Source organism: Vidua chalybeata, chromosome 10 (assembly GCF_026979565.1).
Source record: "Vidua chalybeata isolate OUT-0048 chromosome 10, bVidCha1 merged haplotype, whole genome shotgun sequence".
In the NCBI taxonomy this organism is placed as follows: Eukaryota; Metazoa; Chordata; class Aves; order Passeriformes; family Viduidae; genus Vidua; species Vidua chalybeata.
Genome location: NC_071539.1, coordinates 6,699,180 through 6,723,842, shown reverse-complemented (window position 1 = coordinate 6,723,842; position 24,663 = coordinate 6,699,180). Strand labels below are relative to the sequence as shown.

Below are 24,663 nucleotides of genomic sequence, written 5' to 3'. Positions count from 1 at the left end.
TGTATCTGAGAAAAGGCACATAAAAAGAAGTATGTTTTCTATAAATCTTGGTAAAAATATTGACTTGGTTTTCATATTTTTTTCTTCTGGGGATTCTGGTCTATCAGGCTTCCTCGTTCCTGTTACAAAATGTGATGACAAACTAGGCAGTGGCTAGATTTAACATCCTGACTGACCTTATCTAACTGACCTTGCACCAAAACAGCACAGTGTGCTGCCAAATTTTCCAATTCTCTTCAGTATCTGGAGTCTCAGGAGGTCCATTTCCTAAATAATTCTGCATCTGCTGACCTTATCTCACTGCCCAAAAGCAAAAGTCCCAGTCAGGCAGTGGGGGCCTGCTCAGAAATGCTCAGAAATTTCAGCCTGCTCAGAAATGTGTGAGTTCTGGGTGCAAAGCTCTTCTCTGGAATACAGGAGCACTCAGCTTGTGGGTGGTGGTGCTGTTGTAAATCACAGCAAACAACAAAGTCTGTGTCACTAAAGTACCTTTAGCTTCCAAATTCAACCAAGAGCAAGTGTTTAACTAAAGTCCTGCCAAACTGGAAGACTGAACGTTGTTTGGATGATACAAAGTGTTGCAATTTTAAAGATGAATGGCTTCAGTTTGGGGAGAACTCTTCTCAACACTTAAAAATAAACCAGAGAAAGTTAGAAATATATCTTGTGACTCCCCAGAACTTTTATATTGTTTCACTTGTTATGCAAGCCAAAAATGGGTTTAACACAAAATAGCATTGACTTTTCAATCATTAATGGCACAATCAACTAAAATACATAATCTGTTGCAGTGTTTGTAAACACATGCAATTAAAGTGGAATAAGATTCAATTATAATGGATTATGTGTGCATAATAATGCAGATCATGCAATTCTTATTAGTTGGGCTGTACCCTGAGCTCGGTTCAGGAGGAAATTATATTGAAATGCTCTCTAATGAAGAGGAAATTTTAATGGGAAGACAGGGTTGAAAAAATATTACTCAAAGCAAGAGGAATGAAAGCATCCAGAGGCAGAATACAAATGACAGTAATACAAAGTCATTTGACTCCATCTCCGGCTTTTTGCAAAGATTAGGAATTCACACTTGACAGCTGCTGGGAGCGAGGCAGGCACAGTTCCCCCAGCTGGTTGCCACTGTTCCCAAAGCAGGTCTGTGCTTCCTCTCAGATAAGCTCCCTACAAGCTTTGCTCATTTTAGGAGTTTCACCTGGTACAAGAGACAGAAGAATTCAACTCTCTCTTTTAAAAAAGTCTCCTCCTAGGCTGCTACTTTTTGGGTGGGGGCAAACAATACTCCCAAAGATGCCTTAACTTAATTAATTTCCACTTTTTTTCCCTCCAATCTATCAGCTTGTATCCAAGGTTGATATGCAGCCGTCCAGCCTTTCTCTTTGTTCAGTCATTCATGGAAGGTGGTTTACTTCACATGAGTTGGTTTAATTAACTATCATTAGGAGCGGGGGAAGGCCAAACTACATTTTCTAATGTGCATAAAAATACTCCTGAAGAGAGCGTAGGTGATACAGAACACATAAGAGCTGATCTCAGCTAAAACATGCAGCCCTTGTCTCATTCTGGAAACAGATAGCTCACGTGCCGCTCTACAAAGGCAGGAGCAGTGGGCTCACGTGTATAACAATGCAAACTCTGCTGCACTGATTAGTACAAGGCTTTGGCTCGACTTAATCAATATTTGAGAGGTGAAATATGAAGTAAAATGAAATAGATGAGAAACCCAAGCTGCTGTGTTGCATCAGCCACACAGTCCTGAGGTGGCTGAAGTCCTGAAGAAGGATCTGTATTGGCATGGACGAGGCATAAAGGATATAAAGGATACCTGCTGTTGGCACAGAGCGTAAAGGTGCACTGCTGTAGAGTGATGACTGCAAGGGTGGGAGATTGAACTGCAAATTTTACACAGAGAAGAAAACCTCTGGGTGTGTCTGGTCCCACCGTACCACCAAGCATTAAATCTTTCACATAATGAAGGGGAAAATTGCACAGACACCCGAATCAAAATTCTCCATTCTGAACAAATGCTCATTGGAGGAAATTTGAAATATATGTCACCTCAGCTCACAGAGAACAACAGTCTCATACATATTCATACATTCATTGCTCTCATGTCACCCCCAGAGGGGGATTTGTGCCCAGAGGGAGAGCAGGGGGCAGCACGGTGATCTCCTGGCTCTCAGGGGACTGGGTGATCACCCTCCATTGCACATCTGCTGGCTTTTTCTTCACTTTAACTTCTAGTGTTGCAACACATGAGAATTTCCTTGTCAGGAATTCTTTCTGGATATTTAATCTGTTTCCCTTTCTCATTTTTAATTCTCATACTCCTTTTACCCCCCCACCACTTAATTTTCCCTGTCTTTGGCATTTGTACCTTTCAGCAGTAGATTGTAACATCTCTCTGTAGCCATTTTTCTCTGAGTGTATTACAGATTCAGTTCTTCCACTACTGATTTAGTTCCTTTAATCTTCCTTTATAAATGAATCTCTGTATCCCCTTGATAATTTTTGTTACTCTTCTCTGAACTCACCACAATTTTTCAATATCTCCTTGCTAATGAGCTTCCCAGAACTGAACACAATGTTCCAGGTGTAGAAAGAGCAGAAGAGCACAAAGGTGATCTGAACCTGTCCTGCCCCAAACTGCACTGCCCTTTTGCTGCCATAGCTCATTTCTAGCTCAGTTCTAACTTGTGCCCACGAGTTTGAAGAGAGTAGATGGAATTCACCTACTGTTATGTTTCAAATGTTTAGCAGGCAAATTCTATTTTTTTTTTCGCAAGTATTACTGAGTATGCACATCTGTCATGAAGACTGCAGTCTGAAAATATCACTCATGTGGAAGTAAAATCTTGTCTTATGTCACTAACTTAGAAAATATCCAAATTATACAACTGCTGGGGTATATACAGAAAATATACAAATGCTGGGGTAGAAGTGGATTTTCATAAGCTTTCAGGCTCACAAGATTCACATCTACTGAAGCAAACATGCAAAATTATGAACCCAAACCTCCTTTCCTCCTACCAATGAAAACTAATGATCTGTTTGTTCCAGTAAATGGGAAAACTGGTCACAGTCTCCTGTTCTGTGACTAATCCTGAATGCATTTTATACTGTCCTGACCCAGCTGCTTCTCTCTCTGGATCTGTTTGCATCTTTTGTGGAGGATTTAATTCCTCTTAGTTTCATCTCATCTACATATCTTATTAAAATGTTGTTTCCTTCACCATTTCTAGATGAACAGTGAAGATATTAAATATAAATTAAGAGTAAGCTTTGTGGTTCTTCTACAGTCTCCTCATCTTCAACTCCATGCTTTGCCATTCCCTGTCAGCCTCTCTTTATGGCTTTCCAGCCTGTTTTCAATTAAGACAGTGTTGATCTTCAAGTTGATTTAAATTAATTTTTCTAGAAAGATTTCATGAGGCACAGTATCAGATGCACTGCTCAGATGCAAATATATTACAGCTCCAGCATTCCTTTCATCTGTTAATTTTCTGTTTCTATCAGAAAAGCAATCAAGTTTGTCTGGTGAGATTTATTCTTGCTAGACTGATATTGCTGGAGGCTCTGTGCTGCTGGGCCCAGCTCTCAGGTGCCAAACCCCCGTGACCAGAGCTGTTGTCTGAGGCAGCTGGATGTGTCAGCACCTCTAAAAGTGGGTGTTTGGGGGGCACTGTTTTGCTCATTCTACACTGTGGGCTCAGCTAACTGCCAGTTCTGTCATTTTGTACCAATGCAAGCCCAGGTGAAAATACTGACCTGTGATTTCTGTCCCAGAATGTTGGGATCCTGTACAGCAACCTGGGGTGCAACTTCCCTACTGGAGGGCTGCAGCCAGGGGTTGTGGTCCCTCCAGCTGCTGGAAGCAAAAGCCCTTTTGTTGTGGTGAGGCCACCCAAGAGACCCCAGAGAGCTGTGTGCTGGCATTTCTGCCTCAGCACCACCTGCAGAGCACCCTGCTCCCTGTCCTGTTCCCTGTCCTGCTCCCTATGTTGTTCCCTGTCCTGTGCCCAACATGTTCCCTGTCCTGCTCCCTATCTTGTTCCTATCCAGTTCTCTATCCTGTTCCCTGTCCTGTTCCCTGTCCTGTTCCTATCCTGTTCCTGTCCTGTTCCCTGTCCTGTTCCTATCCTGTTCCCTGTCCTGCTCCCTATCCTGTTCCCTGTCCTGTTCCTGTCCTGTTCCCTGTCCTGTTCCTATCCTGTTCCTGTCTTGTTCCCTGTCCTGCTCCTATCCTGTTCCCTGTCCTGCTCCCTATCCTGTTCCCTGTCCTGTTCCTATCCTGTTCCTGTCTTGTTCCCTGTCCTGCTCCTATCCTGTTCCCTGTCCTGTTGAGCTGCTGGCACCAGTGCCCATTGCCACCAGGGACTGCAGCCACCAAGGGACCACTGCAAGGAACATTTGATGGTCCTAACTGTGCCACTTGCCTTTGTATTCCTCACCCTCACCACCTTCCAGAGCAACCATGATTAGTTTAGAAAGGGTATTAGGTAGATATTCAGAAAAAAGTCTTTGGGATAATTTATTTCTCATTTTAAGTGTCTATTAGCCTTTTCATTAGTCTAATTTTTAGTCTTCTGGTGGCTAATTAGGAGGAATAATCACATGCAGCATGGCATTTTCACCACTTCCCCCAGTAAGAGAGGCTGATCTGTTTCAGCTGATTTAGGTATCAGCTAATTTTCCTTGAAGTATTTTCTCATATGCTACTAAGAAAAGGTGTTTTGTTGGCTTTTCCTCATTTCTGAATTGTTCACATTTCTTTTATCTGTCTCATTAAAGACAGGTTCTAGTCATCATTATTTTCATACCAACTTAGTTTACTAATTAATGGACATATCACCTGTCTAGGATTTGTGCTTGTCTTCCCCCAATACTCATATAATAAGAATCTTTCACATTCCCTTTAAACCCTTTGACAGCATTAATTCACTCTGATTTTTTTTCCCTATCCTTATAATTCCCTGATGAGCTTTAAATGAATCTGTATTCTTGCTTGATTCCCCTCCCACCATTTCCTATTCCAGCACAGGGTTTTAACCTCACATCTTTGAGCAGTCCTTCGTGAAGGGACTGTAACTGTGGCAGATAAAAAACTTTTCATGCACATTTATTAATCATGCAGATTCTGCATCCTGGCTGCCAGAGACATTGGAGGGGTCGTTCCTGGAAATGGTCCCTTGTGAATTACGGGTGCAGGGCCTGGGTCAGGACAGGGGCCACTGCCACTGGATCCTCCTAAGCTGAGCATCCTCCCATGGGCTAGACAAGATAAAGCTGGCCTCCCTCCCCAAAACATCAGCCATTAACCACCCCCCAGAGCAAGCTGCAGTCCCAGCAAATTCATCAGAGTCCTTCAAAGGATCCCTGGAATATACCTGATGCTCAGAAAAAAACAGTAAACCTCTTGCTGTCACTAATTAGTTCCTTAAATAATTATTTCCTTAAATATTTAGTTAATATTTGTATAGTATTTTGAAGGTGTTAAGTGCTCTATAAGTGCACACATTATTTTTGAAATTCAAGTGCCCTTTCAGTGTCTGCTGGCAGTGCCTGGTTCTCAGCATTAATGAATTATTTGACACTGCTTAGGGGTAGATGTGTTCAGCAGAAAGGATTAGTTGCTATCTCTCCCCATACTCTATGAAAAAGAAACCAAACAAAAAAAAACCAAAAAACAAACCCAAACAAACTTATTTTTTTCCAGGAAAGGGAACACCCACCTTTACCACTCCCTTAGGGCAGCAGAGAGCCTCATCCTGGGCCCCTGGTCCAAACTGGACCGTCGTTGTCCTGGGGGTGGGGAGCAGAGCTGGAGTCTGCCCCATTCTGTGTTCCAGCTGCAAACCCTTCCCTCGCTCCATCATGGCTTGGTGGGGTAAGGGAAAAGGCAAATTTTTTCCTTCAGGCCATGCAAGTAATTACTTTTTTTGCTGTCACCTCTAGAGTGGGAATTCTGAATATGAATGATTTTGTTTTTTAAGAGTCACTACATTTCCAGCAGGGACACTGGTGAAGTTATTCTCAAAGTCACGCTATCAACATATTAAGCAGGCTCTTGATGTGATCTGTCTAAATCAAGTGGAAGTGGTGTTTGTGTTGGTACTGTTTATATTGTTCCTACAAACTTACTTAAAGTTCCTGGCTAATTCATTATTCTGGGAGCCTAATGCAAGGCAGCAGGTACTACAGTTCCCCTGCAGAGTCTATTTTCAATATTAATTATCTTGCTGTGCGTTAAGTAGTTTTTGTTTTTGCGTTAAAAGGTTTATGAAAATTAGATTATTAAAATGATAAAAACTAATTTTCTCAAGTGTAGCCACTCTGCAGCAGTCAACTAAAAAGAGAAAAATATGTGCACTTAGTTGTCTTGGAAAAATGGCACCATAACTAAATTATCATATGTGGAGGAAGGGAACAGTGGAAAAGGCTGCTTAATCACAAATGTTGTTGCTGTCCTGCTGGCCACACACTTGTGCTTGTGTTGATGGGTCTGCTGCTCATTTTCATTCCCAATAAAGCAGATTTTTGTCTGAGAAATTAATTTCAGTATATGACAGGAGCGGCTATCACTTGCAAACGCACCACATCTGCTGCGAAGCTAAGCCCAACGTGACAGCAGGGTGTGTTCTGAGTGCTCTTTCAGGAGGAGGGGGCTGATGAAACCTGCCTGGGGCTGGCTCTGGTTTCAGGGCATTAAGCTGGGCTGCCCTTTTGCAGGGGCAGCTGTTCCAGGAGGATGATCTTACGGTCAGAGGAATCTCTTTTACCAACACCACTGCTGTGCCTCGGTTCCCTTGCTGCAAAATGATGAGGAAGCTCTGAAGGAGAGGGATAAGTCCCAGCCCTGCCTTCTGTGAGACGTTGTTATTACTCTGCTAATGCTGACAGATATCTGGTTTCACTCCTTTGCTCTTTATCCCTGGTGACATCCAGAGGGACTCTGCAGAGCTGGTACAGCTTATTACAATATATTGCTAAATTTGGGGCTGCTGGACCTCAGCAGATTTGTTGGTTTAATTTTGGCCAAACAGAGAACTCTGAGGTGAGGATTGGATGGTTAAGAAAGATATATCCATCCCCTCCCTCTCTGAGCCAGTGGGCTGGAAGTGTGACCCGAGTGCTGCTGCAGCAGAGGTGGCTGCAGCTCCCAGAGCCCTGCAAGGCTGCCAGCCCCAGGCACCCATGCTGCAGTTTGCTGTCCTGTCACCTCTGCTGCTTCCACCACGTGTGGGGTGAGACAGGACCAAGGGGGCAAAGCAGCAGCAATGCCTTCCCCATCCACTGTGCTCCACGTCCTCCCCTGTGACGCTCCCACAGAAGATCCTTTCCTTTCCCCCATCATTACAAACACGGACTTTTAAGCAGCATAACACGTTTTGCTATAATAAAGTTTCCTGCCTGTCAGGCAGAGGGACCTGCAGAGAATTTGCTAATGCCAAAGCCATGGGAATTAATGTCACTCTTATCTTTAGCAGTTGTCACCCCCACTGCACGTGCGAGGATGAAACCAAAAGAGCAGAAGGTGCTTTGTGAGATACCAGAGTAAGCCAAGAAGCTGAGGGATAGCAAGAGAATTGCTCTGATTATTTTTCATGATGCAAATATCCATTTTATGTGGTCCTGTAGTGGTTTCTGCATTTTGGAACATTTTCCTTCAATGACTAGCATTCTAAATATCATTTTTTTCTATGAGGTTGTTATTGTTAATGTTATGAACTGTTTATTTGTTGATATCATGCGGTTTTCCAATGTCCTAGAATTTATTATGGGTATTAGAGATGCCAATGTTTATCCATTTTACACCTTCATTATCTGATCTAGCCCCATCATTACTCCAAATACATACAATGGCATTATCATTGTTGTCTTGTTTCATTATAATTCCCTTTTGTTTAGTGCTTTATTTCTAAGAATTAATTTGTTAGGAAACATGCTGAAGCATAACCAGACCCCATATCACATATGTTTGGATCTCAGGCATTTGACAGAAAATACCTGTGACTGAGAGGTGGCACAGCATTTGTTTTACATCAGTGTTCACAGACTGTGCCAACAAGCACAGTTAATGCTAGATCCTAACAGCCTCTGAGAGCCTAAAATGTCTGTGGTGAATACCCCAGCCTCTTACATGTCCACAGGGAAGGTTCCCCCCATGTTGAATATAGTCTCTGTTCTCAGAAAATGAGTGATTTGTCATATGCATATATGCCTCACCTGCAGTAAAAATGACTGATGCGTATTTGATTTTTTCCCTTAGTTCTTCTGAACTGAACCTCTGTGTTGTGTGAGCCTGCACTCAGTTGTAGAGAGGGGAAAAGAGGAGAGAGTGGGGTAGGAAAAAATGAAAGCAGGGTTCAGCTGCCTCTGACTGAGCTGGACACAGATGTCACCCTGTCAGGGAGACAACTGTTAGATTTTTATGCTGAGAAGGATTTTAAGGATCAGCTCAATAAAAAGTAAAGCCAATACAAAAATGCAGAACATAGAGGGGCCAGAAAGGCAGCTGTGACATGTGTGACATGAGGGGACTCCTGATAAAGGAAACTGCCTGTCCACCCTGGGCAGAGAAACTGTGCTCCCAGCCTAGGACAAATCACTGAATGTCCTGCCTGAGAGAAAGCAGTGAAAAAGCTGACCTGAATCCATTTTTAGCAGTGATTGTTCTTCTGACTGAAAACGTTTTCCAGCTACAGGGAAGCTGCACTCAGCTATGAGCAGGTTCTGCCTTGCTGGATTCCCACCAGGTCATCAGTGTGAGGTGGTGGGATGCCACCAACACTCGAGGAGGACAACCTGGGTTTGCTCAACAGCCTGGGCTTGTTCAACAGCCCTTCCTCTGATTGCACTGTGTAGCTCATGGCAATCATTGGCCACAAGTAACACAGAGTCACAGGAGTTCTTGTAAGAGCATCTGCTGCAATAAAAGCAGATAATTGTATCTGTATTTTAGGGAAGCTTGCAGTGAGTCTCAGTTAGAACCCCAAACACAGCCCTTGATTCCTGTTAAAGGCTGGAAGGGAAAAGTTCCAGTTTCTCAGCTTGTGAGGTGTCATTAATAAACAACCCTTGGAGAAAATACAAGAAACAGTGTTTTGGAAGAAATTACATGATTAAAAAAGTATATTTCATCCAGCAAGCAATTATCACACCCGCTGACATTTGCTAAGATATAATTCAGTGAAAAATAGAACCTGTGTTTCTGCTATAAATTCTGTCTCAATTTCCACAGATACCAATCCTCAATCTTTAGTCAAAATTTGCTGAGGCATTGTCTGACACAGAAAATGGACTCTGAGTTCCAATGTAAAAGCTAATTACAGGAGGTACTGCAAGACAGGGCAAGAGATGATGCCTATAGTGTTTAAGACAAGGTTTGGTACCCATTGTTTTCCAGAAGAAAACCTCCCAGATATCAGTAACACTGCCTTAGATGCAGAACATGCCCACAGACACATCCTACTCCAGTACTGAAAAGCACAAACTGCCTTCTCTCCTCTTCACTCAAACCCCAAACACCTGCAGCAGTATCAACAAATACCATAAAAATTAGAAATAACATTCCAGTTCCAAATGCAAAGAAGCTGGGGTATGTCTGCTCACACTGGGGGAAGTGTGAGGATTTGGCTGATAGGTGAGAAGTCAAGATTGTTTCTATACAACATAATATTTGGAAAGCCTGTCTATCTGTTCATCAGGAGTGGCTTCATGCCTGGGCAGAGATGGCAGCTGGGTCAGTCAGGGCAGCAATGCCCATCTTGGGACAGCAGAATATCGTGGGGGCATTAATGTCTCTGCAGGCATTAAGACCTTTGGCATCAGCTCTGGATTCCCCAGGTGCCTTTTCCCCGCTTAGCACCAGGAAGCTGCACTTTGCTTTGACAGTTTTGCCTGGAGGCTGTGTGAAACTGCACAGGAATGAGGGGGCTGGCAAAGGCAGGGTAACAGCACGGCTCTGGATTAAGCTGCAGGGAAAGTGCTGCAAAATGCACTTCTGGGGGGGAGCTGCTCAGCACTGAAGGCTCAGTCGGCCGTGGCAGTCGTGGGAGCCGGCAGTGGCTGGGAGCAGCAGTGCCAGCTCCCAAACATCAAGAGAGGCACCAAGAGAGAGCTCAGGGACCCCCACCCAGTGCTCAGCTTCCATCACAACCCCGTGAGTGACTCGGAGCAAACGTTATCATTCGCTAGAGGGAAAGGAGAAATAGAGACCTCGGCTCTCCAGCAGGTGCAGGGGAGCTGTCCAGAGCTTTGTCAGGGAGGTGGCACAGCCTGTGGCACAGGCTGTAAGGTACCTCTTGCTCCCTGCTCTTTCTCAAGCACATTTCTCATTTAGGACAGGGTTTGACAGGGCAGAGCAGTGGGTAGGGGCCATTCTTTTGTAGAGCTGTTGTGTGTCTCTGGCCAGTTCCTGCTGGATTGCCTGGACACTGCTGCAGCTGGATCTGTAGTTCTTGCCAGGCACTATTTTCTATATGCTGCAGTACCAAGAGCTAAACATCCCGAGGTTAACAAGGTTTTTCCTCCCATGAGGTTTCGCCTCCTCTGTCTCAGGATCTCCTGTGTTGGACTATGCCCCAGAAGAGCACCTTCTGGTTGCTTCTGTCACTGCACCCTAGCACAGCTCTCTGCCACCCAACTAATTCTCATGGCATGCCTGAGACCTTCCCATCCTATGAGCAGCATCACACAGCTCTCACATTTCAGCATGCAAAGACCACCAGAGATCACATATAGGCATTAAAAGCACTTGCTGAAAGGAGAGTTCCCAGATGGAAAAATTAAAGAGGTCTTCTCCAAGGTTTGTGCCTGATCATGCACCATCCCTGCCCTAAGCTGAGATTAATGTTTCAAATGAAATACAGTGTCCTGTGGGCACTTTCAGAAAAGTCCTGCAGACCAGGGTAAACTTATAAGAGGCACAGTCCTCTTGCTTCTTTCTCTCTGCAGTACATACAGGAATAAACCACTTATGTAAGTCCACATGTGTTATCAGGGATGCAGTGTGAATGTTGATAGTTCTCATTACCCAGGGCCAGGGAGGTCTGTTACCCACTGTTACAATGCTAACAGCATATTTGTGTGATGGTCTTGAGGGTTCATCTGGCCACAAAGAACTCCTACTAAGTCCTGCACAGCATGGGACTCACACAGGAAAACAGTTAATACAAAATATATGGATGGTGGGGAGACAAAATCCTGTTTATCGATTGTCACAGCGGGCATGGGATCAGCTGGGTATGGAACACCTTAAATTTGTGTCCCTTGGGGCATCAGGAAAGGAGGAGCAACACCTTACCTTAATGCAAGGTGAAAATCATTGTATGGCAGTAAAGAGGAAAACTGAGGTTGCCCTTGGGAAACAAGGGAATATTTGTCACTCATTTAGAAACAGCAGGGTAGGACTTGCAGGTTGGCTAAATGTCTGAGTAAAGTTCCTGGAGGAGAAGGGATTAATGTGCTTTCTGGTACATGTTCTCATTTCCCATCACACTGTGGTAAGCTTACGGTGGTCATGACATGCTTTGTGATAGTGATCAATATGTAATTAGGCAAAATGCTAATTTGCTAATGCCTGAAGCCTTAAACCTCACTCTCCAGAGTCAGCCCCAGGTGCATTACTGCTGTCTGTAACAAATCACTTGTGCCCTTGCCCTTGACCTGGCAGGGTTAACTCCTATCCTGACAATGCCACCAGCTCAGTTTAACCTCTTCTTTTTCCTTTGTGTGAAAAGCTAAACTGCAGCTGTCCCTCAGACAAAACATGATGCAGAAGGTGATGCTCAGGCAGGAGATGTGGAGGGATAGCTGTGCCTGGTGTGCTGGTTTATGCAAGAATTAACACCACGCTTTAAAAAAGGCACATTTTGGTGATCCAGAACTGCTGCAGTTTCCTCCTGCAACATGAAGAAGTTGCTGCCATCCCTCTCCCGTTTTATTTCAGCCGGGAATTCCATAGCTGGTAGTATAGCAGCACCTAGAGGTGGATTCCAGGGACAGCCCTGCCCAGGGGGGTCTGCACGGAGGGGCACAGGGGGCTGAAGAGAGGTACTGCCGGGTCCCAGGGAGCACCCACAAAACTGCAGGGCTGTGGCAGGGTGTCCCAGAGGATTTGGGGTCAAAGCAGAATGGACCCAACCTTCCTGGATCTCAGGACCATTCCCATCTTCTATATCAGACCTGCCAGATCTGTGAGACCAAAGAGACCATCAGAAATGATTTCTGGGGGATCCTTCTGATCACCTGTCTTCCCAGAAGGAAGGGAAAAGGAAAGGACAGCCAATTTCTACTCAGTGATTCCTCCTTTTCTCCTTGAACCAGAGGCTCCTTGTTGGCAATCCCTGCACCCCTGGCCTGCCTGTACCCCTTTCTCTGCTCATCTCCCCCTAAATCCTCTCCTAACTGCAGTTATTCCTTCTTGTCCTTTATTAATAAGCTGACTCCACACTGGAACTGTACAAGTGACAATTCACTTAAAAACTGACAGTAACTGTTCTGTTTGCAAACTTACAAATAAGAATTACTTAGCCTCCATAGAGGAAAAGGTTGTATTTTCCATCCTAAAGATTTAATCCCAAACCTTGCTTAGGGTCTCTCCTGTTTCCTAAGAGCCAGGAGGCAGCTCTCCTGTACTCCAGCCCAACTCTGTAACCACAGGGCTATTCTGTAATCTCTTATTCCTGAAAGCCATTACTCTATAAACATGATAAATAGACTGCTAGAAGTGTTTAGCATTGAATATTCCTGAAGCATAATTATTCCAGCCTCTCTTGGCAGCAGAAACATTACTCTTATGTCAAAGATGAGGAAACAGGGGCACAGTGCTGTGTCCAAGCTTGTAGGACTGCTCAGCCCTGGGCTGTGGCCCCAGGTCAACCCTGTGAACTGTGCTCCAGTCAGTGCCAGCTACTGCCAGTGAATTAAATAACAGCTCAGTGGAAGAGGAAAATGAAGCAGTACTGCTGAGGAAGACAAGGTATGGTTTTCAATGAGATTTGAAAATTGAAACAGGAGTTGATCAGGCTGATATCACTGTGCAATCTAGAGATGTTAAACAACCAGCTCTCCACAGGTGGGCTGGTGGGAGTATCGACCAGGTGGAATCATTCCATCTGAAATGCAGTTACCTGCTAGTACTGCAGTGCTGCTTGGAGGGGGTTATTCTGTCATAGGAGGGAAGAGACAAACCTTTCCTTCTCTGACCCCCAAAATCTTAGGGAAACCTGGTGCAGTAACAAAACTTGATTTTTCCTTGACAGCTTCTCAAAGAAGATAATGCCAGAGGAGCAATGGAGACACAGTGGAAGAGAGAAAGTTTATAGGGAATAACTATTAACAGTATAAGGAACACATGTATAGTGTCAGGCCACATCTACTCTGCGATGGGAAAAATTGCAGGAAAGACAGTATTTGAGTTTGCTGAGCCCCTGAGCATGACCCCTCCTGTCCCTGGCACAAGCTGTGCCTTGGCTGTGGTTCAGATGGGCTGGATGGAGGAGAGACCAAGGGGCAAAGCCCCTGGCCTGTGCTGGCTCTGCAGGCCCTGTGGCTGAATGACAGTGGGGCAGATGACTGAACTCCCTTTCCAGACTGTAGGGAATGCCAGGTGACAGCAGGGGAGAGTGACACTGACAGGAGGCTGAGAACTGCAATGAGCTGACAAGCGGTAGAGAGAGGCAAGGGTGTGCAAACACCCACACCCTAAATGTGCAAGACATAAGACAGAGAGGGAAGATTATGGTTGCTGAAACTTTTGAAATGCTAGTTGTCCAAGAATGTCTATCTTTGCTCTGATGCTCCCTCTCCAAGTACACTGTTAGTGGTTTGTTACATGAAATCCAGTTCCAGCTGACTGACACCTATCAAACAAGGCACACCACGAATTGTGTTTCAGCCTGGTGAACTGAGGAGGAAGAAAATAAATCCCCATTTCTGAAAACTGTCTTTAAAAAAAAATTAAACCCTACACAAAAAAAAAAAAACAAACCAAAACCAAAAAAAAAAAAAAAAACCAAAAACAAAACCCCAAAAAACCAAACAAGATGCCTGTGTATGTCATGCTTTACAACTGTATGTCCAAATACAGCTGCTCTCCACTCACACATGTACTGCTAGTTAGTTCTGCCTGAGTTAATGGGGTGCCTGGAGCCCAGGAGGGTCCCCTCATGGTGAATCCTCTGCAGTTCACATTATGAAATATTGTCTGTAGTAATACTTCATATTTTTATAGTACAAAAATTACATACCCTTTACACACCACACTGTTGTCCATAATGGCCCAGTGGGATGAGTGAGCTGAATAGGGTTGCACCACTAGTGGAGGTTTACTTGCTCCTTTCCAAACTGGAAAGCCACGTTTTGTTTGAATGGAATTGCTTAGGGACTATTTACAACCATTCCAGCTCCCAAGGGTTTGGGAAACTTTGCTACAAGTTTATTTGGTTGCAGTATGGTCTCTGTCAAAGCACCCAGCCTCTCTTGTGCCCTGCTCTACCTTCCATGCTGCTGGAATCCTGTTTCCTCTGTGATGAGGAACCTGCAGAGACAGATGGGTTCCTTGCTCTGGCTGCTCCCAGAGATGCTCCTGCTGTCCAAGAGAAGCCTGGCCTCTGGGAGCCCTGGCAATGGCTCTGCCTGGGGGCTTGAGTGGCCAAGGGGGACATGGCATGTGGAGTTGGAGACAGGGTACCAAAGGTTTCATGGAACCAGAATTTCTGGATGGCTGTGCACAGTGGTGAATTTATATGGATTTTCTGCTGCCTCAAAAAGGAGAACAGGCAGCGAAGCAGGGATGAGGGGGAAAGGATCAGCATTGATTAAGCTGACAGTTCTGCTAATGTCACTGTGGACACAGCCACTTTCCTTTCCTTTGCTAGCAGCAACTTCAATAGTAAGATGCAGAGGGAGAAGGGGGGAATGTTACTGCTCACAGCGCTGCTGGCAGTATTTAGATGAGAATCTGGTGGTGTGATGGATGGCCATGATGCAAAGATACATAGTGATCAGTGCTCTGGAAATGCAGGCAGATTAAGTAGGACTGTGCCTGACTGGTCTGAAGGTGACTCTACTGGGAGACAGTGGTTACATGCTAATCTCTTTTTGCTTCCCACAAATAATGTTTGTGCAGAACTCAGAACATTCCTTGCAAATATGTTGGCGGGTGCTGCTTTCTCATTTTGGCCTAGATCTGCTTGCTGGGCTCTGGGGTTCACAGGCAGAGGAGAACTTGTTTGGTCCCGACAAGCCAAGGTGCACATCAAGCCTGGGCAGAGCAGAGTGATGCAGCTGTCCTGTCTCCTGCCCCTGGTCCTGCACCCAGTGTCCCCACTGAGCAGGCTGGCTCTTGTCTCACCACGTCTGCAGACAAACTCAATTCTTGAACTCTGTACTGTTCTATAGGAATCTTTTTTATAATTTTACCTTCCTTCTGACAACTAAGGAGGGTTGATACAGCTCTGCCCAAGCACCTAGAGCTCCAGTGTAAGGCAGTGTGTTCCTGGTGGGTCTGGAATGTGTGAGATGGGACAGTCTTTGTCATCTTCACAAGTTAGGGCTGGATTGAACAGGGATAAACCACAAGTAAGGAGTGTGAATCATGGTGACTGTGCCCTGTACCTGTATCAAGCCTGAGGAATGAAACTAAATCTTTTTACTCCCACAGTTTTAGCCCTAAACCACTGCTTTAGAAAAGGAGGAGGGTGATGTAGAAATTGTGTCTAGGCTGGTTGGTGTTATGGTTATCATCAGCACATGGGTTTGCACACTGTAGTTACTAACAGTGTCCACCAAATCTTGTACCTCACATGGTGGCTCTTAAGTCTTACATTAGACTGCTGGAGTAGGATTTAGGGCTCCTTCCATCCATTTTCATGGACAGATTCAGATTAAGTAAGAGATGTTTCTGGTTTTATAAACTTCATGTGTATTTGGCAAAATTAGCTGTGATGGGCAGCTCTGAGAAGAATCATTTGTATAAATACCCAAATATCATTATTTGGATCCACATCTCCAAGGTCATTATGAAGAGGTAATCTTTGACATATTTCAAAGCACCAAGTTGGGCTATTTCCAAGCAGGTTTCTCCTTGGAAATGAGTATAAAGCTTTAGTTTTAATTCTGTAGGAGTGAAACTGAAAATTATTAACATCTCCAACACTAGACTTCACTTATAGAGCATTGTGGATATCTATCTCATGCCTCCACTTAGCCAGGGGCACTGTCTTTGCTGTCTCTTTCATCCAAAGACAAAAGGAGTTTGTTAGGATGGCAAATGTTCTCCCATTCTTGCAAATTAGCATTAGAGCATCACTATAGAAATATTCCATGCTATCTGGATTATGGCAATTAACTTTCTGTCAATGAAAGCTGGTTTCTAAACTAATATTTAAAGAAGATGAGAGAGAGATCTCTACAGGAGGGGCATTACTGAACAGATTTCAGTATTTATTTTTCTGACAGAGATTCTGTTTCTCCTGAAAGGGTAATGTACATCTATCTTGCAAGGAGTTTCCTTAGAGGGTTTAAATGAAGAGCGAAGCTTTGAGAACAAAGTGAAAATGGAAGAAATATACTGCCACAGGAAGATCAAAAATGAGGCACTTGGGGCTTCAGAGAGTTATCATTAATCCCCTCCTGCCCAGAGGGCATTCCTGTGTGACCATCAAAGTGACACACATGCAGCAGTCTGGCAGTTTGCCACATCTCTGGGTTTGATGGACTTTGCTCTGGGGATGGCTAAACCTCCAGCTGTTCAGAATGGCAGCTTGTTTTCCTCAACAAATTTGCTCCCATGTTTATCTGACCTATCTGGAGCCACAAAAGATGATTATAAATAGTTTCAAGTGTGTTTTCAACACCTTTTCCTTACCAAAACCTGGAAACACAAGCAGCCATCAAAACCTGACAGCTTGTCCTGCCTGAGCACAGCTTTGCCTTTAGATTAGGATCGATGTCAAGACTGGGTTGTACTGCCTAAGACTGCTGTTGTACTTATAGCTTAACAAAACATGTAAAAATGTTCACCTTATTAATACGGGGGGGAAATGCAGGTGTTTGTCTGTCTGGCGTGCTGATAAGGCTGTGAGGGTGACATTTACCCCCAGGACAGCACAAAGAAGTCCCTGGCTGGTTCTGTGAGGCAGTACTGCCCCAGCAGTTGCATGGCAAGAACATATACTTCAAATAGGTAAAAGGAGGCAAAGGTCAGAAATATACTCCAAGAGGCAAAGTGAGCTCTTCTTCAAAATGAGGAGGAGCTCAGGGATAGAGCTGAGGTCTCACTGAACCAGCAGTGCCTAAAATGGTTTGGTTCTGTTCACTCATTAGCTTGGACAATCTCCAAATCAAGGGATGTAGAGCATTGAAAAACTGTTTCATAATAACTGACAAAATGTGAGCATTGATTTTGAAAATGCTGCACAGGTATGATAAAAGAGTAGGTACGTGATGGATGACAGAGAGATGTGGGAAGCACTTGTTTGGCTTTGTTTGGGTTGAGTAAAAGATGAGAGAGAGGGAAAGAAAAGGATCTCCTAACAGTGGCATGGATATGACCACTGTAAGACACACTCAGACCATATAACAAATTTCAGAGCCTCCTTTCCCACCCTGCCTGCTGCACACAGATATAGGGATGGTTACTAAGACAATATCTGATGCCTGCAGATAAAATGTTTATTTGCTTTTATATAAAAACTGAGCTGGAAGTACAACTCATGATTGCAAACTGGGAAAGAGGACAGATATTTCCAAAACTACTGCCAATCCCCTTACAAGGACAAGATTTGACTCCTGCACATACTGAAGAGGAACCCATGACTCAACACGTGGATCTGGACTGAATTGCATTCACAGGTTTTTATTCATTCTGACTCCTAAGCTCCAAAAATAAGAGCCTTTCAAAAACAAAATTAAAAAGACACTGGGGGGGGGTGTGGTGATGTTAAAAAACGACCAGCAAGCCAACACTTCTGAAATAATGGGAACAACTGTACATATTTCTCAGCAGTGAAAGAACTAAAACTCAGGTGTATTTTGACTCAGATAAATCTTAAGTTTCCCCTGTGTACCATCAAGACTGAAAATTGGAGAAGGACTGATGAGAGGAGATGAAAGTTTCCTTGCCAGATGAGGACTTGGCTCTTCTTGCTCAAATACACTTATTTTCAAGACTATTTGCTTTGTGATAGCTCTAAATCCAGGGCTTTCAATCTCTCAACAGACCTCCTGAGCAGAGTAAATGCACTGCAGTAGGATTCAGGGAACCTATCAGCAGGACCTGCAACAGATTCCATCCAGCGTGGGTGAGAGAGGAATGGGTGGTGTTTCCTCTCCCTTTGCTCCTTTTCCCCATGCTACCAGTAACACACAGACCAGTGCTGCATCATTTCCAAGCAGCCTCAACATCTGAAACTGGTGAGCTCATTATCCTGCAGGCAGGCAAGGCCAGGACACCACCAGGAATTCAGGGTTAACTGCATTAACCTGGCTCATGTTTGAGCATGCCGATAGCAGCCTCTCAAAAGAGACCAAAGTTCTCAGGGCTCAGCTGGAGGATGAGGTCAGGATCTGACATTTTTTTATAGTAGTTTTTAGAACTTCTGCCTTCAAACATACAGATGAAGTCCACTCCCTCAATTAAAAGTCAATATTGTGACAGGAATTCTAATGCAATGGAGGAATATGTGCCACACAAGCAGTATCACAGACTAGGCTAGGCAACTGGGTATTTTCTACAGAAGCTGTGAAATGGACAGTGTTTGCATGCACAACCTTTCTTTTGCAGGGAGAGATTTCAGCTTTTCAGTTGTCTGAAAACACAGACAACAACTGGCCATGCATGGAGCCTGTTAGCTCTCCTCCAGAGCTCATGGCTGCTCATGAATGCAAACAAAACAGTCCAAACTGGCCTCATCTAAGCCATCCTCCATCATTTGTCTTGTTTGTTGACTAACACAGGGCCAGCTGTCTAGTTAGTGAGACAGAAGTATTAAGGTAGGGAAATCATAGAAAAGAAAGACTGGGAGGCCCCTCAGGTTCACTTGGTCCATCTACTGCCCCATGGCAGGTTCAGCTTTACCTGCACCACTTCTCTCTGTTTTGTCCACCCTGTTTTCCAAAATGATTTCCAGAATTCCCAAATCACACATCACTCTACTAGGCATAAAGTAAAAGGTGTGCTTCATGAAAAGCACAACTGTCCAGCCAGCAGCTTCTCTCTAGGATGTTAATCTGGTGTACAACATCCACTGTGGGGTTTCCTAATGCTTTCAGGAATCACTCTGATCCTTTGGGGACATGAAAATCTCAGACTGGAAAATGGAAGATACAGGCTAATATTTGCCTGTGAGGTTGTTATTGGTAATATGCATGGTGAATTTTGGCTGGATGGGGTTTTTGGTCTGATGTATTTATGCAGCTGCCTGTGAGACCTTCACTGGAACAAAAGGGATTAGGCACATACTGAGCAGCTCTCAGGTAGTGCTCATTAGTGATCTCGTTGAGGTTACTCTCCTCTTTCTTTGCCTTCCCAGGGCATAAGGTAAAATTGGACTGACTCTCTGTTTGGTTCATCCTCTTCTTTTCCTTTTGCTTTTCATCCTTGAGGACATTTTTATGGAGTGCATAAACATGTCCCACAAAAGGGATCCCCCCCGGCTCAGTGCCACCATCACTGGGAGAAATTTGCTGCATGTTCCATGGGGAGCCTCTTCCACACTTCAAATCCAGGGACTTCTCCCCAGGACCTACTGGGAATGGCACCAAACCTGCTTCCTGCAACCCAGCATCCCACCAGGGCTGTCAAACTGGCACCATCACAGAGCTCATACCAGTCAGTGCCACAGCAACAGAAGCATTTCAGGATACCATCAGCACATAATGGATTTTTAAAATTGCTTTTAATATCTAATGTCCACATCTTAATCCCAGTCAAATTAGCTGAGCTCCTAAACACTCTTGTAGGGACTGTAAGTGGGTGGAAAGGAAGAATGTTTGTCAATGGATGTGAGGAAATAGCAGGGAGATTTCACAGAAGAGGCAATTGAGAGCTAATCCCAGGTTCTGCTGTGTGACAGTGCCTCTGGATGCTCCCTTATTTACTGATGAACAGCAATTGACTGAATTGTACTTTGTATGTTTTAAGCATTTTTCCAAAACTGCATACCTCACAGGAGTGTGTGGGACAAACTGGCAATGGAAAGGAGCAATTCTAAAGTATTTAACAGGCCTGATTGTAATTTTTATTCTGCTTGTATATGTAAAGCTTTTTAAAAGTAGTTTTAAGGAAAATGAGAATCAACACCCTTGAGCTTATGTTGTCTCTTACAATTTGAGGAGCTAGCACAGATCTTGCATTCCCTTCTTCAGTTCATGGAATATAAATCAGAGACTATTGTACTTTAAAAAAATAATTCTGGTCTGGCTAACAGCAGGGAAATCCATGATTCCAGTGATGTAGAGTAACAGTACAAAGCTTATTTATTCATTTCAGGTTTTACCATCAATTCCGACTTGCCAGCAGCTCTCTACATTACTGGCACTTTCTTTTCAGCCTCATATTCCAGTATTTTCCTAGACTGAAGATTCCTAATTTGAAGGACATGGCTTGATGTCTTTCTCTGGCAGATCAAAGCAGAGGAGACACATACACACCACTTGCTTCCTAGCCCAGGACTCATGGAGTTTCATTTTTTGGCATCACTTCAGAAGCTTTAAGATTAGAGAAGGATGTAAGTCAAAAGATTTGAGGCTCTGAGGGGTTGCGCTGCAATCTGGGTGTTTGTTGTTTGCGTTTTGCTGATTTTTTTTTTAATGTGTTTGTTTTCTTTTTTTGAACCTTATGCAAAGTACTTAAATGTGGTCGAATTAGAGACAATGCCCAATTGCCGGCCCAACCCTTGTTATCTTTTTCTCCCTACAAATTATCCTCCTGTTTGGTAATTGCTCTTGTCTGAGAATGTTTGTTGGGTGTAGCTTTTGCTGGGGTATTTTAAACTGCTCTGAGAATAAGGCCCCAAAGAGAAAGTTGAGGAAGAAGAAATTTCTGGGAGTAGAGTAAATGAGCAAAAATACAATTCTCACATTCAGAACATTCACAGATGCCTTTATTACCATATATCCAAAAGAGAAACATATCTACCAGGGGGTTACCTTTGCAACTATTTCACAACAAATCTCCAGAAGCTTTTGGTTATTCAAGAAACACAGAATATTTCCCCCACTTTTTAAAACATCACAGTATAATCAGAAATATATAGATTACTGTTAGTTTCAACATAATTTCATGCTGTCCAGAAATAAGATGGGAGAAAAGCCTTTTAGGTAAAGGCAGAAATTTCATTAAGAAGCAATATGTGAAACACTTTCTTTGTTAAGCATAATTAGCAGTTCAGAGACACTTGCCTTTCAAAGTGTCTGCTTTGATTCCTGTCAGATGCAGAGGCAGTGATATATGACACGACATTCATCAACTAGCTCTCAACATAAAATGATGTGATGATTTTTCTCTAATTGAGGGGATGGGAAAGCAAGCTTCCTTTTTTTTTTCCTTAAATGAGCTTGAGAAATAATTTAAATGGCTGTCAGATCTCCAGCAGCAGGTAGTAAAACACTGGATGGAAGATTTTCAAATTCAGTTTTTGCCCATTCCCAATATTTTTCTTTTAAAAGTATTTTACTTTCTGACATGTCAGATATTACTTGTAGGAATAGTTTTTGCTTGTTTTTAAGACATCTCCTGTTCAAATTTGCCTGCTGACTTCAATTTGCCATTCTGACAGCTTTCTTTGAGACTAGGTTGCTCTTCTGAAATGTATTCCAACTGAGAGGTTTTGAAGTAGTTTCATTTTATTTTTGATCTTCCTGTGACTATCAAGTCTTATGCTGGCCTTTTTTTTTTTCTAGTTGGCTGCTCTGGTGTTTCTTTCTCTTCACTCTCCACTGACTCCCCAGCACATTTTTATTTCACAGGTGGATATTTTGTGCATTCTTCCTCGGATGCTATTTTTCTTAGCCTCTGGATTCTACAATTCACATGATTCAGCCTTTTTTTTTTTTTTTCAGAGCAGAATAATTATTAAAATAATCTAAAATAACTAATATAATAGCCAGCTAGAATGACTCAGTAGCAGAAGGACTTGTGAGCATGAATTGCTCACAGCAGAAATCCAAGGTGTGTGCTCCAGCTGAGACCTCAGGAGAGAAGGGGTGATTGGTCCTACATCACCTTGAGTACCTTGATGTGGCTTTGTTGACTGCAATAGGTTATTTCCATGTGTCCAAAAAACTTGCCCCTTCAGATTTTACACAGGCTGTGGGCAGCATTTCAAGCTGTCCAAAAAGAGAAACTGAAAAGCCAGTGGAAATACTCCCTTACATAAAATCAGGGTGTGAAAATAACTATTCAGGTTATTTATAATTCTTTTCTCTGTGGTTCAAGGTTTTAAACACAATCCAGGCCTCCCTTCTGGGTTTGCTCTTGACACGGGACTTTCTCTCTCTTCCCTTGTTACCAAGTGTGTGACTGCCTGTGCTTTTGTCTCGGTGTACCATATGAAAAGCAAAGTTCTACAGCAAGAAGTGTCTTGGAAGCCTTGGTGAAAGAGGAAGGTTGTATTTTGGAAAGGCAAATGTTCAAAGCTGCTGCTTTGTGTGGAATGACTCAGCTGCCTGGGCTTGGGTTTGCCAACAAAAAGGCAGCTAAACTCAGTGTTTCCATGAAACCAGTGAACAGTCATACTGTCAGCTCTGGTACAGACATGTAAAATCTTCCATCAGCTGCAGTGAACTCTTTGCTGTGGAAAGGGATGAATAAAGCCAGAGGACTGCATGAACACTCTGTCAGGGGAGGCCCCTGCCCCAGGGAACGTTGGGTCTACATGGGAGAGGAGGGAGAAGCCAGAGGCAATGACCAAGAGAAAGATAATTTTTATACCCCTAGTTCAAAGTTGTCCCTCACTTGCTGAGTTTGTGTCCCCTCAGAAGTTACATTTCCTTCATGCACTAAAACACAACTCTGCTTTCTGGTACTTTACAGCATGAGGGAGCAGTGTCTGCTCTCTGCAAACTGGAGAGGAAACTAATCTAAAAATCTGTTGATTCTACATTATTAGAAATTTTTGTTGATTCTACATTACATCAAATATTTTAGGAATATGTTCATTCTGTTTCATATAGGAACTAGCCCTGTGGTCTCTGACCTGCAATTGTTTGCTATCAGTATTTTCCTAGAAAACTTTTAAATAGACATAAGATTGAATTATCAGCAAACAGGAAATAGCAATGTTTTCTTTTTTGGAAATAGAGTTGGGAAACCCCATGAAAAAACAACAGGAGACCAACATACCATAGGTGTGCATGCAAAACTAACGTAACCTAAAAGTTTGATATTATAAATACTCATTGAACAGTACAGGGAAAAAACCCTCCATCTCAGAAAATTTCAAGATTCTTAAAAGGTAACTTAGAAAACAGAAAGAAGGAGTGTCAAGAATATTTAGTCTTTAACTGCCTATTTTTGACTCATGTGGAGTCTTGTTTGTGCAACACAAAATCATTTTCATCCACCCAACTGCCAGGTATGACGCCCTATGAGTAAAAGATCTGCATGTCATCAAATCCCATACAGAATAATTCTCCTTTAAAGACACCATTTTTAATTTATCTCAAAGTCCATCTTAGCTCTCAGTACCATGTTTATGCCAGTACCACCAAATTGTACCAGCATTATAGGATTATGAACTGGGATCACTTTACCCTGTCAGGTCTGGTTTCACACTGACACTTCCAGCAGGGCAGGTGCTGTATTTTATTAGTTACAGAGATTCACTGTGCATCCAGAAGCTGCCCTCTGCACCCTGCTTTTATAGCAGGATTCAATACATCTGAGCAAATACAACCTCTGCATTATATATGAGGTACAGGGAGGTGATGGGAGCAGGGTAAATGCTCTCATCAGGTGTAGTGTGCACAGGAACCAGAAACACAGAGACACTCTGTGAGACTGGGGAAAAGGAAGAGGGAAAATGTGTTTGAGTCTGCCATGAAGGCCCAGGAAACCCTGCTCAAAGGGTTTCTGTCCCAACCAACTCTGTAATCCCCACCCAAGGCCTGGATGCAATTACAGCTTCACTATATTTCCATGCCTGACTTTAGATAAATTCTCAACACTGCAGCCAAATAGGGGTAAACCCCCAAACAAATCCAATGTACCAGTTGCTAACAACTTCTGAACAGCAAACCGACAGCAATTCCCCAGCCCAGAGTTGTTTCTACTCACCTCCATTTGTCTCGGGGATATTTAAGGCAAAGGCTCATTTTTGTCCTGCAGATTCCGTGCTGCTGCTCAGGGTTATTTTGCCAGGTCGTAAAAAGGCTCCTGAGCAAAAGGAAGAGGAAAGCAACACGTAAAGCAAACACAGAAGCCCAAGAGGAAAGCTACACCCTACAGACCAGCACTAATAGCAACGGCGAGACTCGGAAGGAGAGAACACTCCCAGTTAGTAACTTTTTCCATCCATACATCTGTTACAAAACAATTAAGCTGCAGACTTCTCTTCCTTCTTGCAAGCATTGCTTTGCTATAGAGGAGACCTCAGATAAACTGTGTGATGAATGTGGGGTTTGTCAGGTTTTTTTTTTTTT

General features: G+C 43.5%; 1 protein-coding gene across 2 annotated transcripts in view; it reads right to left on the bottom strand.

Annotated features, from left to right (window-relative positions):
- Positions 1 to 24,362, bottom strand: part of LOC128793243 (calcium-activated potassium channel subunit beta-2) — a 139,008-nt gene extending 114,646 nt beyond the window's left edge. Inside the window, exon 1 of one of the 2 annotated variants that reach the window (XM_053952366.1) lies at positions 24,299 to 24,362. In XM_053952366.1, coding sequence (XP_053808341.1) covers positions 24,299 to 24,336 — 38 coding nt within the window. In that variant the 5' untranslated portion in view covers positions 24,337 to 24,362. The remainder of the gene's footprint in view (positions 1 to 24,298) is intronic. The other variant, XM_053952369.1, reaches the window with a different exon arrangement.
- Between the last annotated feature and the right edge of the window lie 301 nt (positions 24,363 to 24,663).